Source organism: Oryzias latipes, chromosome 9 (genome assembly GCF_002234675.1).
Source record: "Oryzias latipes chromosome 9, ASM223467v1".
In the NCBI taxonomy this organism is placed as follows: Eukaryota; Metazoa; Chordata; class Actinopteri; order Beloniformes; family Adrianichthyidae; genus Oryzias; species Oryzias latipes.
In genome coordinates this window covers 6,449,810-6,469,724 of record NC_019867.2, presented here as the reverse complement: position 1 = coordinate 6,469,724, position 19,915 = coordinate 6,449,810, and the positions used below count along the sequence as shown (strand labels likewise).

The 19,915-nt window shown below is 40.5% G+C and overlaps 1 protein-coding gene across 6 annotated transcripts in view; it reads left to right on the top strand.

Moving 5' to 3' along the window:
* Positions 1 to 16,744, top strand: part of LOC101156743 (solute carrier family 23 member 2) — a 32,814-nt gene extending 16,070 nt beyond the window's left edge. For all 6 annotated transcript variants that reach the window (XM_004072276.4, XM_011478908.3, XM_020705761.2 and 3 more), the window contains 12 exons: positions 829 to 945; positions 2,743 to 2,900; positions 5,804 to 5,892; positions 6,075 to 6,142; positions 8,214 to 8,395; positions 8,974 to 9,094; positions 10,903 to 11,059; positions 11,218 to 11,365; positions 11,461 to 11,566; positions 11,826 to 12,093; positions 12,183 to 12,278; positions 13,748 to 16,744. In XM_004072276.4, the coding sequence (XP_004072324.1) occupies positions 829 to 945; positions 2,743 to 2,900; positions 5,804 to 5,892; positions 6,075 to 6,142; positions 8,214 to 8,395; positions 8,974 to 9,094; positions 10,903 to 11,059; positions 11,218 to 11,365; positions 11,461 to 11,566; positions 11,826 to 12,093; positions 12,183 to 12,278; positions 13,748 to 14,013 (1,776 nt within the window). In that variant the 3' untranslated portion in view covers positions 14,014 to 16,744. The remainder of the gene's footprint in view (positions 1 to 828; positions 946 to 2,742; positions 2,901 to 5,803; positions 5,893 to 6,074; positions 6,143 to 8,213; positions 8,396 to 8,973; positions 9,095 to 10,902; positions 11,060 to 11,217; positions 11,366 to 11,460; positions 11,567 to 11,825; positions 12,094 to 12,182; positions 12,279 to 13,747) is intronic.
* Positions 16,745 to 19,915: the final 3,171 nt, after the last annotated feature.

The window sequence follows — 19,915 nt, the reverse complement described above, 5'->3', positions numbered from 1 at the left end:
CTTGCCTCACAGTGAGAAGACTCTGGCTCAAATCCTGGCTTTCTATGTGCAGTTTGCATGTTGTCCCCGTCCATGCGTGAATTTTCTCCAGCCACTCCTCCCACAGTACAAAATGTTTCATACGTTATCTCCAAATCACCCCTATGTGTGTATGTGAGTGTGCGGCCCTGCAACAGACTGGCGACACGTTTAGGGTGTGCCTCGCCTTCGTCCAACAGTTGCTGGGACAGGCTCCAGCAACCCCGTGACTATGAAAAGGATTCAGCAGGTTCTGAAGATGGATGGATGAAAACTGAAGAGACTCCGTCACATGGTCAAAAAGTGTACTGACATAGTCACATAATTGATGACTTTGTCATTTCCAAACACCTAGGTAGCATCCCATTTTAGGCATTTTCTCTTGAATTGGTTTTCTGAGGACAGTGATCGCTCACACCAAAATCTTCTTGTCTCAAATGCGACATCTGCAAACATTTCACGGGAGAACAAAACTGATTCACAAATGAAAACTAAAGAACAGTGGAAAATGGCTCATTTGGCATAAAATCCATGGTAGTTTCTGGTTCTGTATTAAACGCTGACAAGAAAAGGGGAACCTTTCTGTTATTTTTCACTTCTACTTTTTTGTCCCTCAGTAAGTAGTTTTTCCATTTGATTAGACGTCAGGTTTTTTTTCCTCACGAAGCCTCTTGACATCTGTTCAGACATGCTGATCCATCATATTGATTTGACACGGAACAGCTGCTTTTGCGTACTTTTCCATAAATCTCACCGACCAGATGCAAAGACTTCCGGCTTATTCCCGTTGTTCTCTTTGTTTTTCTTTAGAGCTCAATGTCTGAGACGCTTGACAGCACCGGCAGCACAGATGCACGGAGGATGGATATGATCTATACCATTGAAGACACCCCACCCTGGTATCTGTGCGTGTTCCTAGGCTTACAGGTGACTCAAACACCACCTACACATTTTCTGTTCACTCTGCCAGTATTTTTCCTCTGACTTGCATTGTTCATGACACAGCAGGAAACCATACCAACAGATAGGATAACATTCTGCATCGTCACTGCAGTGGTTCACGAGGTTCATGTTCTCATCGTGCACGTGTCTCACACTGAAACTTTTGTCTTGTCATCTTCTATTAGTCACTCCTGGTAGAAGCTCGTAACTATCACTGTTCACAGTAAATACTTTCAGTGCATCGAGATTGATAAGACAACAGAACTGTTTTTATTCAAACACGAATGCTAATTAGTCACGGTCACAGTGCAAACCATTTCAATTTAATGGCTAAAAAGAAAACTAAAATCATTTTTTGTTCAATTTCAGCACAAATCAAGGCTTGAATTTTGCCCAGATTGGATCTCTTGAGTTAGGAACTGCTTAGAACTTCTTTCTGGCATTGTTATTGTGTTTTTAAGGGTCATGTCATGGCTAATATGATGTGAAGTTATATCTAGTGAGTCACGGTATGATTTTAAGAACTCAGCTTCTTCCTTCAGCGAGCTTGTCAGGTCACATAAAAATTCGGAGACGGATGTCGGAGGTGAGATCAACTCTGTCTGGGTCAGTCCGTCTGAACAAAAAGTCCCGGTTAGTTTTTGCATTGCTGCTACAGAACTCCTAGCATGAATTCTTACTTCAGACGATTTTGCATCGATGTGAAGACCGTCTTGCTTTTTAGTGGAGGTTAGATCTTTGGTAGTAAACCCATCTGTGACCTTGATGCCTCATACATCGTTCATTCAAAATACAGCCTCACACTGTGAACCGCAGTAATTCTGTTGACGGAGGAAAAACTACTGATGCATGAAACCGCTGAGTATTCTAAGAGGAAAATGACCTCACCTGTTCCCAGGTGAGTTATAGTCATTCTGGTAGTTTTCCAATGGGGCGCGCTCACCTGATTCTTTTGTTGGAGAGACGAAAGAGCTACAATCACACCTGAAAGGATTTTTTTTCCTTACAAACAAAAAATATATATTTTTTTTTTTTTATGATTCTGACCTCATTCATCAATTTTGGATATTCAAGTCTTCTGCCACATTTTTTCTTCTATTTTTATATTATGCAGTGAAATGCATAACATCCTCCTTTATCCCACAGACCTTTTTAAAGATCCACTATGAGGAAAATGGTGGTTTTTACATGTTATTGTGGCTTTTTTCTGATGGACACGTATAAAGAAAATTAATAGTAAAATTACATTTCTTAGTATATCTTTTTTAAAACATTGTGAATCAGAAGCAGATGAACAAAACAGTTTGAATAAGATCAAATTTCTTACACAGAAAGTATGCCTGGCGGGCCACAAGCTCCCTGCTCTACTTGTAGACGACTAGATTCATGTACGTCTTTGTTTTCCTCGTCCCCATCTGGCTCAAAACTGCACGGCTGGATAGCTCCAACATTACTTGCTATTTTTGTTGCACCGGTTATCTTAGGTTAGGCATGTGAGGGGCTGTAAGCTAGCAGGAGAGCCCCCGCATAGACATCAGAGGTTAAAATTCTAATGAACTACTTCTCTGCAGAAACTATGTCCTCAAAAATGATGCAGGCATAATTGCAATTAAAAGATTACTGGGAACTCTTTGAAAATAGATAATTGGATTGAGATGATTGGAGTGGGTCTTTAAATAATATTTTGTTTTCTTGAATCTCAGAAATCTTCTGCTATGACACGTGAAAACTCATTTATGATGCAAATGTGCTCAGTAACCGGGTTTCACCGTTTCTTTGCAGCACTACCTGACTTGCTTCAGTGGAACTATTGCGGTGCCGTTCCTCCTCGCTGAGGCCATGTGCGTGGGCTCCGATCAGTGGGCCACCAGCCAGCTCATTGGGACCATTTTCTTCTGCGTGGGGATCACCACCCTGCTGCAGACCACGTTTGGCTGCAGGTATATGCTGCCCTGTCTCACAACGTTCCACTACTGGTGCCTCTGGTTGTGCATTGTTTATCATCTTCCTTGTTAACTTTCTATTTTTTACCATTCAGAATCAAACTAAAATACTTTTAACATGTTTCTGCTCTTCTTCCAATCCTTGATGAAAATCTGTGCAACTTTGTAACACCGGAAATGTCACCAGCGACACCTAAATAACGTGAATCAGCTGATTCAGATGTGAAGAAAACTGCCTTTTGTGTCTTAGCACAGATATGCAACACATTACTAAATTAGTGTTGTAGTGCGGCGCAAAGCCGCTTTTCTCCGCTTAGAATCCACTGTAATTAATTACATTGTAGTAGGTTTAGGGGATGTCATCTGGACTTGGTTTTAAAGTCCAGAACTCGAACTTTAAAACCAAGTCCAGATGACATCCCCTAAACCTACTACAATGGAACCAACTTGGATGAATGAGAGTCTTCATAGACATGTAATTAATTACGTTAATTGCACAAACGGTTGGAGAGTTTATGGTTGTTAAAAGAAGGTAAACACTAGAGCTAAAGCTTCGGTGCTAAAGGGTTACCTGCAATTTTGTTATATGAAGTGGTTTATAGGAGGAAAAACTGCAGATCCAAAATAACTGAGGACGTTTATTACTGAGGAGGGAAGTTTATGCGTTGCATCATTCCAGTGCAAGAGCCAAAATTAAGCTGGTAGACCTACTTTCACAAATGCCAGTACAAACATGTCAGAAAGAAATGCTTTGACCTACTTCTCACAAGCTCTTCAGTTTTTTTCTTGTGGTACATAACTGTGGCAGCTCGCATTCCCCGAATGCAAATATCTCCTCTTGCTCCCTCCTCATCTTGTCTGACCCCCCGTGTCCTCGCAGGACCTCCTCACCCCCCCTGGGCAGTGAACTCCCCTCTCTCACAGTAAAGTGGCTCCGACCAAATGGGATTGTTTATTTTGTAACCAGCCTTTCCTTTTTTTTTTATTGTTCTTGTTCTTACCTACTTATGCTGTCATGAAGAGGGGATGTTATAATCAAAACCTTAAAAGTTCTTTTACTCTCATAAAAGTTCAGTTCAGTGCAGGCGATTGCCTCACCTCCATTCAGCCTTTCTCTTTTTTTTACGTGTCATTTTCCCAGAACTGACAAATGTGATTCACTGATCCAAAAAATGAACTTTTTCATCACATTTTTTAAAGTTTTACTTTAGTAATCTGTTTTTCTTTCAATTTTTTTTAGAGAAATATCAACAGGTAACAGATTGAGCTCATAATAATCTAGTCTTCATTACTTACATTTTCTCTTACTTAATTTCTCGTCTCTGTTGACATTTAACACACAAAACTTTGAGCTCAAAAGACTATTAATGTTCTTGTAAATCCCTAAAAGAAAAATACAAAGTTATGATCTGTCTTTTTCTAATAACTAATTTTGTACTTTATGTAATATATCCATTTAAATGGTTTAAACAGTGGATTTAGGAATCAAGAATGTTTTTTCTGACAAATACAACGACCGAGTAATAGCTGTTTATTTCTCAATAGAAGTCGTTAGGATTTTGACCTCTTGGAACCAACACGTACTTCCTGTTTGGAGCTTTAGGGGAAGGTGGTCACTGTCTATTTCTCATGTAGTCAGTGGATCTTGCCTCCATGTCGCAGCACTAACCCTCTCCGTCTCTGTAGATGACCATCTCCAGAGAAGTGTAATGAAAGGGGACAACTGAGGGTGGAGGAGGGAAGGATGCGGTCAGAGCAGATCTTTATGTCCAGACAGGCTCTCTGAATATTTGTTACAGATGTTTTATGTAAACGTGAAGCTTGGAATGAACATAACAATCACATGCCAAGTCCTGGCTTTAAATGGAGCCTGCTGACATCAGAATGACTGTGAGACAAATGGTCTGTTTAATGAATCCCAAGTGTCTGAACTGAGAGTTCTAGAGGATTCTGTTTGTGGATTCTATTAGGAAATGTCACCGATTTATGTTCTGATCGTTTCCTCTGAGTACATGTATCATCATGCAGCACTGATACTTTTTTTTTTCTTATTCAATCTATTTAGGCATCAAAATGAATTAAATTTGTGACAGGTTCACGATTCAATGTGAAATTCTAACCCCCTCATTCCTGACTTTATGTCAAAGTTTATAAAAAGAATATTCATTGTTTTTTTTTTCTTCATTGATGGTCCTGCTAAATTAGGTGAAGTGTTGGATTTAATTGTATGCTGCAAATTAGTCACATGAAGAACACTTTCACACAGTTAAAGACTAAAACTGAGTTTTATTATAATCCTGACACTAAAAACTGTTATTTTGCTTTAAAAAAATGCATTACCCCTAAGAATTTAATGTATTGATAACTTCAAAGATGCTTTCACTTCAAGATTGGTTATTTGTTTAAAAAGCAAAGTTTCACGCTTTGAAAAAGTTTGATTATCTAACCCAGCAGCAGGATTACGCAGGAAAACTCACAAAAGATCAAACATTCAGAATCGGTGTAGAGTCGACTGCAATTAAATAAAATTGCAATTAAATTGTCCTGTGTTTAATTTGCTTTTGCTGTCTAAACATTTATGCTTAATGAGTCTTTGTGTCACAAAAAGACTTTTGTGCGTTTCTGTCAGAATCTGCGGCTGTCAGACAGACAAATCCTTTAGAGGTTTATTTTTTTAAGATTTATTCACAAGAGATTTCCTGATCAGTTTCTGCTCAAGATTGAACTCCTTATTCCTGCTTTATAGATTTTTCAGGGGCACTTTTACAACATGTCTGTCTGTTCCAGTGGAAGTACAGGTTTTCAAGAATAGTAGAACCCTTTATTCTAGGTTTTTTTGATTCCACAGAGCATCCAACTCTTTTGCAGAGCATTCCTGACTGCTGATTTCTTGTGTTTAGGTTGCCTTTGTTCCAGGCCAGCGCCTTTGCTTTCCTTGCACCAGCCAAAGCCATCTTGTCACTGGATAAGTGGAAGTGCAACAACACAGGTAAATCCAGTGATTTAAAACTGTGGTGGGTTTACTTCTGACTCAGCTGCACATGCTCACATTGCTGGAGGCTGCAAAGACACCAAAACAGAGAATGACTTAAATAAGATCAGATTGTTTGTCTCTTCGCTTCTGTTTAATAGGAATGCCTTCTGGCTTTTCTTATCCTTTTGCTTGAGCAGAGTTTCCGGGGCTGAACGGGACGGAGCTCCTTCATACCGAGCACATCTGGCACCCAAGGATACGGGAGGTGAGACTACATTGGAGATCCCAGGGATTTATGTGGAATAACACACGTGAGCGACCATTATGAAAGGTTGCAGTCTGCCATGTAATCGTGTACAAGCAAGTTTGCTGTAAAAAATGTGCGTGACATTTCTCTCAACCCAACATTAATAGCTGCTCTCATAAGAGTTTACACAACCTCCTTAAATATTTGCTCTGTCCTAATTCAATAGTTTAAAACAAATTATAGTGTTGTTGTTTTTTTCCAAGAACGGGGGGGATCTGCAGGCTTTGTGCCACAGCCGTAAAATATGTTGGTTTCTTATTTTTGTTTATTCAGTTTGTGTGAATGAATGAACCAAACACTGACGTTTTCGCTGCCTTTCATAATCTCTGATTCTGGTGTTATTTAACAAATTGTTTGCACAAAGGTTGGGGGGGGGGGGGGGGGGAGTGCTGGTTATGTGTGGGCTTTTCTTGGACTGGATGACTTATAGAGTCAGAAAGTGCTGATTCACAGCTGCACCGCTAATGAGGAGTATGAGGAATGAGCTGAAATCTCCTAAACCGGTTCCTAGAGGGGTTAATGTGACAATTCTCCTTACTTACCGGTAATAAGATTTTAGAGTATTGGGGCCCACTCACTTTCCCACTTTTTAATATTAAAAAAGAAGTACACCATCCCATTCAAATGTTTGCCAAACCACAGAAAGTCCCACTCCGATCATCTTTAGATCTATTCTAAAAGCATTCCCAGTGGTCTTTTTTTTTGTCAATATGTCGTTTTTAGACGAAATGCAAGAAGAAATTCACAAACTCATTTTCTAGGACACAGTTTCTGGAGTAGTTCATCAAAAATTCACTTCTGAGTTGTGTGTGTGGAACTGTTGGTGCAGGGTAACCTCCTGTGATTTCCCAGCATGCACCTGTTACATGCTTTCCTTCTACCCTACAGCCCCTTATAACCCCAACCTAGTATTATCGATCCAACAAAAATGGCCAACAATATCGGAGCTATCCAGCTGAACTGTTTTGATCCAGATGCCGGCATAAAATAAGGAAAACGAAGATGTTAATGGTTGTATTTGTTTGCAAGTGGATGGATGCAGGGAGATTGTGGGCTGCAGAATTTAGCACCTACGTCTACTGCCTACTAGCTTTTTCCAACGGCAATTTTTTCATCTGCTCCTGTTGAACTATTAATGATGGGTCATGTTAAAATCACCAAAAGCTCCTTCATGTGGAGTGGGTCTTAAAAACAAACGGTGACAGAATGGTCCTCTATTGGTGAATTTATGGTTGTGAACCTTTCACACTAAGTATTCATTAAAGTGTAAGAGGTGTTATGACAAAGCCAAAAAGGATTTGGAACTGCAGCAACAGGGCGGCAAAGTATTGGGTAACAGAAACCTTCAGTATGGTCATCGAATGCTGAGCAGCATCATGGTCACCAGCCTTCTGCAGAATGAATCACCTCCAGACTTCATGTCAGAATAGCTCATGGAGAGATTTGTGGATTGTGTTTGGGAATAAGCCGACCATCTACGGTCCATCCAAACCTCAGCATAACGGAAATAATCCTGCTCCTCCGTCTGCTGATCTGATGGATGAATCTGGGTTTGGCTATTGCCAAGTGTGGGGTTGTTTTTCAGGAACTGAGTTTGGTCCCTCATTTCCTGCAAAATAAACTGACATGTCTTCTTTTAGTGTGGAAAAACTTGACCGACCCACACAGAGTTCTGACCTCAACCCAATAAGACACCTTAGCAGGTCCTCCCATTCAAAATCAGTGTGTGAGCTCTGGAAGACCAAAGACTCCTAAACCTGTGGAAAAGCTGTTGCAGATGCTAAGAAGATGGGATTTTTTTAAACATTGATTTATAAGAGTTGATGTTCAGTGTTTAATGAAGCCACATCGACCTGTTTACAAAACTGTTTTAATTCCTTCTGATGTGATTTTGATTATTTTTTTTCTGCAGCATTAAAGGTTTCTCTTATTTCAGCATTCAGCCTCTTTTAGGATCATTATTCTGCTTTGGTTGAGAAATGTTCTGATATTTAGATGCACAGGTTTAAACGATCCTCTGTGCCCTCAGATCCAGGGGGCCATCATCGTGTCCTGCCTCATCGAGGTGTGCATCGGATTGCTGGGTCTGCCTGGGATGCTGCTGAAGTACATTGGACCTCTGACCATCACCCCCACCGTGGCCCTCATCGGGCTGTCGGGCTTCCAGGCTGCAGGGGAGAGGGCAGGAAAACACTGGGGCATCGCCATGCTGTAAGTCTGAACTCAGTCACTGACCTGCTCATTTGTTTGGACGTCTGGGGCTTCCACGGCTAGAACTGAATTATTTTGGTCCTTTTACGTAACCATAACAACTGCCTGACAGCTTTCCTCTGCTTTTTCTTTCTAAAGAAACTTTTGTTTTGAACTTCATCGCATGTTGGTTAGGAGTGATTTTAACCCTTTTTCCACAAAAAAGACTAGCGAAATTGATTTATTATAAATGTAAAAAAGAGAGACTTTTGTCGGTTGACATTAAAGCTGCTCTCATATGAGGGGGCGTGTGTAGGATGAAGGCGTCGTGACTTCAGCTCCTGCTGCGTCATTGCTGTTTGCTCCAGGCCCTCTCGTCTGGCTCTAGAGGATGTCTGCCTGTAATTGCCATTGCTTTCTCAGGCAGTTGGGGTAATTGATTGGCTCTGACGCCCTGGAGTCCCTATCTGACATGGAACCAGCTTAAATGGAACATGCTGGCTGGTACTGAAATAGTTCTCCAAACAGGGGAATAGAGAGGACGGTTAATAATCCGACTGAGAGCCACACTAATGAAAAGGGCCGCTTTGTGTCTGCAGGACCATCTTCCTGGTGCTGCTCTTCTCACAATATGCCAGGAACGTCCACTTCCCCCTGCCGATCTACAAAGCCAAGAAGGGCTGGACCTCCTACAGGCTGCAGGTCTTCAAAATGTTTCCTGTAAGCATCAGCTTTTATAGAACTTGTATTCAGACTTGTTGGTTTTGTCCTCTCCTCTGCACAGACTTTAACAGCTGCATGTCCTCATAAGTCACATTATTCAACAGAACTAATGTCCTTTTGGTATCAGTCTGTACTTTTCTACCCTCTGCTGGTCAAATCATTAAAATCACTGCAACTGCCTGCTGGTTTGACATTTCTGCTGCTGATTTCTTTTTGAAATGTAAAACACTTTGAAATCAAACTTCAAACCAAACTATGACCATTTTCTGTGGAAAAAAAACATTTGTTTGAAGTCTGTCTTCTGTTGAAAAATGTTTATTGATGCTTGGAGTCAAATACGTACTTGTTCTGTTTGATTAAAGGGTGACTTAAAGGATGACTTTAAGTCACCCTTTAATTTGTTTTCTAGGTTTTTCACATTCTTTTTATTTTTCACTGTTTAATGAGACTTTTATGAAGGTATTGAAGTTGATGAAGATCTTAAAGACCTTCTCTCTTCCATTTTGTGTCAGTTGGTAACTTCACATCTGAGCCAAGAAAGATTACATGTGGAGTTCCCCAAGGCTCCATCCTGGAACTACTTCTATTGAAGATCTACATGCTCCCACTGAACCAGCTTATTGATTGATTGATTGATTGATTGATTGATTGATTGATTGATTGATTTGATTTCAAGCACAAATTGTACTCCATACAATAAAAAAAATACACAGATTTATCAAACCCATTACAGAATTGTTGAAATGCATAGAGAAAACAGGAAAGAAAACAGACATAATTAAGTCACACTTGCTTAATGAAATATAGAGATCTTGAACTAAAATCATGCAGAGCTTGATTTATTGCTTGAAAAGTAGTGGGAAGAAGCGAGCTTTTATAATCGCACCCCTAGGGAGTTGATTCATTTTATAGTTTTACATAGTTTCTGTAATCCGGTTATAAAGAACAACATTATTTACCGTAACCACACATATATTTCAATGACATCAGGAGACCGAGGCTCTGTACAGACTCTTGGTACAGTAATGAATAGATCTGCTACAACTTACTTCAGTTAAACAAGAACAAAAGTGAGGTTTTTGTCTTTGGGGCTACAGAGAAACAGTTGGAGGTCCCTACAGAGCTTCAACCTATTCATCTACTAAAACAACCAACCAGGCCAGAAACCTGGGTGTAGTGATGGACCTACATTTAACAGAATCTGCAATGATTAGAGATCTGATGTGATTTTACAGGACTACCAAAAAAATCAATCAATCTGCAACTTATTCACAGCTCTACAAAGTAGATCACATCAGTCCAGTTCTGTAGTCTTTACAATGGCTTCCTGTCTGCCAGAGGATAAACTTGAACACTTTGTTGTTGGTTTTTAAAGCTTCGAATGGTTTAGCATTAAAATACATCCTTGACCTCTTGACCCAGCATGAACATACCAGATGTCTCCAGTCATCTGGATCCAGTCTTGTCAATTCAAGTCAAAACCAAACATGGAGAAGCTGCATTCAGCTTCTATGCTCCACCGATCTGGAAGACACTTCTAGAAAGCTTTAGATCCGCTGAAACACTCAGTTTATTTTAATCCGGGTTAAAGACCCACCTGTTCTCAGCTGTATTTGAACAGTTTTTCTTCAAAAAGTTTACATCTGCACTATTACTTTAAGCTTACTTTAAATTAATTTCTTTTTACTTTTCTTTACGTTTTTATTTCAATGATCACTCTTTCTTTTGTTTTATGTTAGCACATTTTTTCTTTAAATGAAATGCTGCTTAAATGAGCCTTTTTTTTTTTGTTTTTTTGCACACAGATCATTATGGCCATCCTGGTGTCGTGGCTGTTGTGTTTCATTTTTACTGTGACCGACGTTTTCCCACCGGAGAAGGACAAGTATGGTTTCTACGCGCGCACAGACGCACGTCAGGGCATCCTCACAGCCGCTCCGTGGTTCAAAGTCCCCTATCCCCGTAAGTGTATCAAACAATTTCTGCCCGCCGTTCTCACTCCGAATATTTGGACGCCGCCAGGTCCAGAACTTGAACTGCCATCCTCCTCTGAGTGCTGATAGAAGTGGGTTAACGGGGAAAATACTGAGCTTTGGGTCTGTGTCCGCTCACTCCCACAGTCCAGTGGGGTATGCCCACCGTGACGGCCGCAGGCGTGATCGGCATGATGAGCGCTGTGGTGGCCAGCATCATCGAATCCATTGGGGACTACTATGCCTGTGCACGCCTGTCCTGTGCTCCTCCGCCTCCCATCCACGCCATCAACAGGTTATTGCACTGATCTCAGCACTGTCAGGTGGTTTTAAGGACGTCTAGCAGGCCTCTTCTTTTTAAATCATGACAACATCTTGTCGTTTCTGCAGAGGGATTTTTGTTGAGGGCATTTCCTGCGTTCTGGATGGACTTTTCGGAACAGGAAATGGCTCCACCTCCTCCAGCCCCAATATAGGTGTTCTGGGAATCACAAAGGTAATCCCTGCAGCCTTCGTTCCTCCTTCTCATCCTGAAATGTTGAAGACCCGGGAAAAAGTCCTCCCTGTATGAGCACAGGTCATTTGATCGATTTTAAAATAAGCAGCTGTCCAGCAGGAAGGCCCAACACAGATATTATAATAAATGTTTTGGTCTTAAAAAGAAAATATGAAAGAAACCGATTAAGCTGAGCAACTTTTCAAAAAAATTAAAGGAGTTTTAAAGTTGAACTTATTCTGTCACTTTGTTGTCTCAGGTGGGCAGCAGGCGTGTAATCCAGTACGGTGCTGCCATGATGCTGCTGCTGGGACTTGTGGGGAAATTCAGCGCCCTGTTTGCCTCTCTGCCCGACCCGGTTCTGGGAGCTCTGTTCTGCACCCTGTTCGGGATGATCACCGCAGTGGGACTGTCCAACCTGCAGTTTGTTGACCTGAATTCCTCCAGAAACCTCTTCGTCTTGGGTTTCTCCATCTTCTTCGGTCTGATGCTGCCGAGCTACCTCAAGCAGAACCCGCTGGTCACCGGTGAGTGGGAAGCCGCTCGAGCTGTCCTGTTTGTATACAAATGTCAGATTCCTTTATGGTGACAAATACTCTTTGCTTTTCTCCTTCAGGCATAGTGGAAATTGACCAAGTGTTGAACGTTCTCCTCACCACTGCTATGTTTGTCGGAGGCTCTGTTGCTTTTATTTTGGATAATACCATCCCCGGTAAGGTGTTCTCTTCAGTTTTGTTTTGATCCTTGTAATTTTCTAATTGTCTTTGGATGGGCGGTAAGACGATTACAGTGTTAGCTCAATGGCCGTTTCAGATAATGTAAGCACTTTTCAAAGTAAAACGCTGATAACAAAGGTGGCTGTGACTGCTGAGCAGGTACGGGTTTGCGTAGGAAGGCAGAGCATGTGGAGGACATCCATCTGGGAGGGCTGGAAGGCGCGTCTGGGAGGAGATGGAGTGAGATTAAACCAGATATCACCCAGAGAGGCGACCGAGGATTGACGCACATCTGTGGCTCCACCCTTTTTCTTTTATTTTACTTTTAGTTTCTTTTCCAATTGCAATCTTAACTTGAGATCTAAGTACCTACAGAAAACACAAAAGTTTTATAGTTCTCATCTTTAAGATGCGATAAGATTGCTTTATAAAACAGTATAATAGAAAACTAAAAAACGTCCCTCATCCATAAAGGCTGAAAACTTTATATTTAGGTTCTGTTACTGGAAAAAAAATGTTGTCATTGGCTTTATGATTAATAACCATTAACTGTATATCAGAACTGGACTGAGTGAGTGTGACATCACCCATAGAAAACGCCTTACTTCCAGCTCCAGTGAAGTGAAGCCAATTGATTCGCCTTTTTTTTTTTTTCTCAATATGCTCCATGTTGGAGCTAGATCGTAGTAAAATGTGATTGGTCTGAGTCTACGTTTCTATGGCAACCACTCTTCCCAATCAGGTCTGAGCTTGTTGGAAGTCCACACCCCTTACCACTTGAAACCGGGTTAAACAAAATTTGTCTAGCAATTTAAAAACATTGGATGTGGGGTCTAGCAGTTCCACCTACTTTTATTGAGATGTCTGATTTGCCAGTTTATAACTTGAATAACTGGCACTACAGAAAAAGAAATATGAAAAAATAACGATGATCGGCAAAAACGTGTTAAAAAGGGTAGCAGATCAAGAATGGTTGTTCTGACAATAATAAAGACAGAGTTATAGCTGTTTATTTCTCAGTAGAGCCGGCGGGCACTTCCTGTCACTCAGTCCAGTTTTCATATAGTTTCAGTGTTGATGGCCTACACGGATTGGAAGATTTAAGCAAGACTTAAATATAAAATTAAAAAACAAGACATGGAAAAGAGCCATTTTAAACATTTGCATTTTTTTGCCGTACATTTTTTATATCAATTTTACTTCAACAAACTGCTTTTTCTTTCACCTTTAGGTTTCAAACCTGTACTTAGGAGCACAGATGCAGGAGATTTTTTTTTCTTAATCCAGGATTTAAGAAATACTTGTCAAACAGGACGGTCTTTAGAAAAAAACAGATTGACTTTAATAATCAAACGTGAACAGAATGAAGTTTTTATTGACTGTACTTTGCACCACAATCACTGCAGCCACATCTGGTTGGAGTAGTTGGATGAATTTTGACACTTCTCTCTTGCCTTAACTCCAGGGTCCCTGGAAGAACGAGGCATCAGAAAGCTGAAGCGTGGTTCTGGCCTCAGCGCTGCGGAGCTGGAAGGAATGAATTCCTACGACCTGCCTTTCGGAATGGACTTCATCCGCAGACACTCTATCTTCAAACACATCCCCATCAGCCCCACCTTCACGGGCTACCACTGGGGGAGGCGAAAGGACTCCATCAAGAGCAGAAAGGGACACGGGGACGCAGTGAAGGGAGGGGAGGGAGGCTCAGCTTCAGGGGAGAGCGGGGTATAGCCGCCGGCCCGAATCCATCTTTAGAGTGTCCGAATATAAGAGGAATGAACGGTACACTAAAGAAAATGATGGGAGATTGGAGCACAAACGCAGCGCAGGATTGTGTGGAAGAAAATATGTTGCACCTGCCCCCCACCCCCACCCCCCTCAGCAGTATGTCTTTCCTTAAGCCTCTTAGGCTAGGTTTTTAAGCATGCTATAGCAAGTCACTGCACACTGTTGTCCCCAGGTAGAGGTCTGTTGGTGTGCATCCATGTGTGCATTAAGCAGGGGGGAAAAACAGCCGTCGCGCTTTGATCATCTTCCACAATGCGACAGCCGGACATCCAACTCGGTTGATGATCCACAGAATTTGCAGTCGCGCCCATTCCCCAACTCATCTGAAAGCATTCTCCTAAAAACTAGCAGTGCTGTAGTGTCAATCGAGGACCACGTTCCGACTTATTTGCCTCCAAACTTTATGCAACCGCATTTTGAGATGCACGCACACACCGACAGCCTCCGTGGAACTCGTTTGTGCTGCAGTGCAGACTGATGGAAGTAGCTTGTCGGATGCTCTTAGCCATGTGATTGTGAGTTGTTTTTTTTTCTTCTTTTTTCTTTTTGCACTGTCTGCCTCCTGAGTTCAAAAGTAGAATGTCACTGCACAGCCCCAGAACTCTCTCCTCTTCCTCAGAGATCCACACATCTGCATCATCTGCTCACCTCCCACACTAAACTCTCAGCTCCACAGCTTCACATCTTTGACATCCAAGTTTACATCCCCTCTCCCTGTCAGTATTATACACCGGTTAGTAATCCAAACTTCCTGACATAATTCCCAAAATATTTTATTCCACACAGTAAGCTTTTAAAAAATATTTTATACATTATACTAAAGATGGATGAATACATTTATTTGCTTTACATGTTTGCTCTTTTCTATTGGAGCGAGCTATGAAACCGTCATGGTGACACGAGTGCATTTATGAACGCTACAGTGTTCAAACACACACAGCTATAGACGCAGGGCCTTGTCTGGAGAATGAGGAGCAGCAGGAAAAATGTATAACTTTTAATCCGAGTGCAGGGATTACTAATCTCCTGTGGATTGGTCATCACAACTGTTCTGAAAAACAAGGATATGTTGGTGAGAAGTCAGGCTTTTCTTTCATTCACCCATCTGAATCTAGATTTGTGCAGTTATTTTTTTTTAAATTTTGCTCTGTCACCCCAAACATCCGACCAATCTGCATTCTTGAGCTGCTTCCAACAGCTAACAAAGAAAACAGTTTAAAAAGGATGAAGAATATGGAACTCCTCTGGTGTTTTACCAAAGCAAGATGCTGAAATCTCTCATTTTACTTCTGCTGTTATGTCATTTTTGGTTTTTGTTGCTACTGAAAAAAATGTACTTTTTTTTTTTTTTTTTTTTTTTTTTTTTTACATGTTTTATAAGTAACATGCTAAATGCTTTCACGGAGAAGGATTTTATTTTGTATGTTCCATTGTGGGAAAGTGCTGAATCTAATTAGTTAGTTTTACATGTTTACATTTAACCTGATGAGGTGGTTTCTACTGTTTATGTCTATCGTTTCTTGCTTTTATTCCATTCCATATGTAATGTATTATATTTATAAGCAAGATGGAGACACTTTAAGACGTAAAACCTGAAAACTAGGTGGTGGTTTTTTTTTTGAAGCTTTGTTTCTGTAAACGCCGTTTGCACGAGAAACGATGCCAAAATCAGAGGTCCGAGAGTCCGATTTACGCACCTGAAAACTTAGAACTGAAATCTTCTTATAAACATATCTACTATTCAATAATCAGACAGTTTAACATTAACATTAATTGTAAGCCCAGAGTTCATGCACTGAAGATTTTGACGCTCTCCTCCACTGAAGAGTTTTTGGTGATGAAGTAGATTTGGGAAAAGTCGCAGCATCTTCTTTGGTTTTTTTTTCAATACCATTGCATCGGTCCATCATCATGCAGCCTATAATGAACTCTCCTTTGATACCATCCTCCCTGTCCTGCTATGAAAATGTACTGATGTCCTGTCATGTGCAGTCTACCTGGTTTTTCTCTCCAGGAGTTCCACCTGTTCATATTTCTGGATACAGGAGGGGACGCTTGCTGAAAGCCTGTTCATTGGCAGCCTTTTTTCATTTCAGATGAACGTCGGTTGTCTTTGTGCCTGAAAAGTATTTTTATCTTTAACAAATTTGTTACACAAGTGGTCCATTTAGAATAAAAAAGTTATATTTCTGGCTTCTTAAGAAAGTGACCAGAGGGATTTAAAAACAAAGATATTCATCCCTTTCAGTTATTTTGAAGGGGGTGCTACCTGAAGATTATACTTGTTTTTTTTTCTTGTTTTTTCTTTTAAAATGTTTTTTATACATCGTTTTGTTTTGCAAGCAAATATTTGTATGGAAAAAAAAATCCCAACTTTTAACCTTAATTCATCATGGAAAGCGCACTGTCTTGTACTTTTAATCTAAAAAGTAAATGCATTTGGATCCTATTTTGAATTGGTGATTTATTTTTCTTTTAAGGCATTTAATTTTTTTATGTCTATACAATAAATTGCCAGTTTAAATCAAAGATCAAGCAAAGTGGCTTTAAATGGTTAACACGCAAAATATATTTAATGTTTGCAAAAAATTCTGTCAGAGTTGTGTAAACTAATTGTAGCATCAAAATGTTTTATTCTTGTTCCTAAAACTTTAATATGATGTTACAGAATGAATTCAGTCTTGTGTCCTTTTTTTTTAAAGCGTACTTGTTAGTATTTTTTTTGTTTTTTTTTAACCCTTGTGCTATCCTAGGTACTTTAACATTGGGAGTTGGGTCATCTAGACCCACTAGACAGTGCGCTGAACCTTTTTTCTTCAATGATTTTTGATCTTCACTGGTGTCCATGGATTACATGAAATCGTTCCACCTTTGTCATGGTAGGGAGAAGACGTCAATGTAAAGGTGGGGTCATCTAAAATAGCACAAGGGTTAAATCTTATGTGGGTGAAAAAACGCAGTACAACAAATGGCCAGTAGGGGGAAACGTGCTAATCTACACGTTTAAAACGTCTAAAACGTGGAAATCTACCACCCTGTGGAGATTCTCTTTAATCACCTTTACCTGCTTCTTTTAGAGGTTGCCACAGAAAATCTCCATCCTATCCCAAATTCTACATTCTCCTCCTTCACAATAACCTGTCCTGCATAACATCCATGAACTTCCTCTTTGGTTTTCTTCCAGGCATCTTTTTCTTTGTAGTTCCATCCTCTGTATCATTTTACCAACATCAGCACTGTTCTTCCTCTCTATGTATCTAAACCATCTCGGTCTGCTTCCCTGCATTTGTCCTCAAACATTTACCATGAACTGTTTCTCTGATGGATTCATTCATGGTCCTATCCATCCTGGTCATGGCCAAGGAGAACCTCTGCATCTTCATCTCTGCCTCCTGTCTCTTTTTCGGAGCCTCATGGGGGCCCAAATCCAGGCCTGGAGGCCCGGCCTCCTGCTGGTTTTCCAGAAACCCTGCCTTATCTGCTGTTGATTACCTGGATCAGGTGTGTTTAGCCAATAATTAGCTTCAATGGAAGGATGGTTGAAAAACATGTAGGTCACCGGCCCTCTAGGCCTGGATTCTGGCAGTCCTGCATGGCTGCTCTCCCCACATTCTTCTACACGTCCTTTCATTCTTACTCACACGTTGCACCTAAATCCGTCGTCCACCTCTCATTTGCTCACATAGATGCTGTCTTGCTGCAGCACATGTTCATTCTCATTTTCAGAGCAAACTTCCACCCCTATAAAGGTTCCTCCACCCGCTCCCTGCTCTCCCAGTGTCGTCTGAGAACATCATTGTCCACAGAGATGCCTGTCTAGCCTCATCTGTCAGTCTGTTCGTCACCACAGCAAACAAGGAGCTCAAAGCTGATCCTTGGTACAGTCCCACCTCTGCCTTCAACTCCTCGAACACATCTACAGAACATTTCTATCTGATCTCCCAATGCTTATTTAAACTCCTCCCTAAAAACCACTTCCAGCACTTGCTCCTCCCATGGTCCTCTTCTTCTGTCTCACCACCACAGTCATCCTCACACCACCATCTTCTTTCCATCATGTCACCAACTCTCTGTTTGCCCTGTCAGAGTTTCTACATTCAGAGTTTCTCCTACAGTCCTGCATTTCCTTTTTTGTTTACAAAAACATCTTCCTCCTCTCCTTCCTCAACTAACAGAAGTTTAGTTTCTTCCTGGACAGGACAATTCCAATCTGTCTGTCTTCAAACCTGCTAAATCCCTTCCATTGGGTGAAGGTGGGGTACACCCTGAATAGGTCTCCAGTCTGTTGTAGGGCCACAATTATTAGGATTTAAATAATTTCATCTCTATTTTACACCATTAATGTTTATATGTTGATCACACAGACATAAATGTTACACTTTGAGTTCTATTTGAAATTCCTTTTTATTTATCAAACTTCAACCTAAGACGTTTTTAATGTGATGCGATAGCTGTGGCCCTTCGGGTCACTGCCGTTGCAGGTCTCTTCGCGGGCAGTGTTTGGGGCGACGGATTACAAAGTAACGAAATACTGTTCCAATTTCAGTAAATAAATTGCAATTATTTGTTTATTTTGCCATTTAATTTATTTACCATTTTCTCTGTTAATTAGACGAAACAGAGAAGGCTGGCTCGTGCGCGAACGACACGAGCCAACTCCTTCCTGGGAGCCGTTCTACATACTCTCACCACTGAGCAGAAGAGGGAGGAGCTTTAGTTCGCTACACAGATTCACAGGAACCATGCACCTGCATGAGGAAGAGACTGATGCAACAAGAAGTTGTTTCACTTTGAATTTATTTAAAAGGAAAAAAAGCTTCATCATAAAAAGAAAAAAGTTGAAATTTAAATAGTTGTTTTTAATATTTCATAATTATTTTTTCCATAAATAGAAACACATTTTTACATTAGTCATTCAGTTTGTGCATAATTGTTTCCTATTGTTGTTGATAATGAAGGAATTTAAGGAATAAAATGACCCGAAGAGCCACTTAAGAACCGAAAGAGCCGGTTCTAGCCCCGCCCCTCCAGTCAGAATGACTTTATCTTTTTCCCCACATCTCACTTTGAGCAGTGAACTTTCTTTTGTGTCATTTTTCACACTGTTGACTGAATTATAATAAACCCAGGTTTTGTCTTGAACCACGTTTATTGCACGAGGCCATTGCTTTAAAAATAAAGTTAAATGAGAGATGAAAGGATCTAGTTTGTGCTGTTTTTCCCTTGAGAATTTGTATGAACAAAAAGTAATGTAAAGTAACGAGTGAATTACTTTTCAAATGGGTAAATGTGTCTCTGCCGTGGGTCTTTCCGCCTCCGTTAACAAAAAAATAGAAAAAGCCTTAAAGCAAATCTAAACTACTGTATCAGTGCTTAGCCAGTTTTACTATACTCGAGTAATTTGGTGTGGTTGGGTCCAATAACTTAAATGCTATTGACCAAAAAAAAAAAAAACTCGATAATTTGTTGACAGTCCCCAGAGGCGGTCCAAACCATCCACCCTGAATCTGTATAGGCTAGTTGTTCAACAGGTTACCAAAATGTCTAGTTTATATGACCTTTCAGCCCCTTTGTAGTTTTACTTTAAGTCTTCTTTACTTTTTACCTTAACTTTTCAAATTATTTGGATTATCACATTTCTAAAGAGCATATAAACGCGTGAGAGATGATTTTTGCAGTTTACAGACATTTGTAGTCATTAAAAGCATGGTAACTGTTATTGTAAAGTAATATATTACGTCTAAACAATAGTAACAAGTCCGTCATTGGGATTCCAGTGACTTGCACGCCGATTAAGAGTTTGCGCATGCTCGCTTCTCCCATTGTTGTCATGTTTTCATTCAGC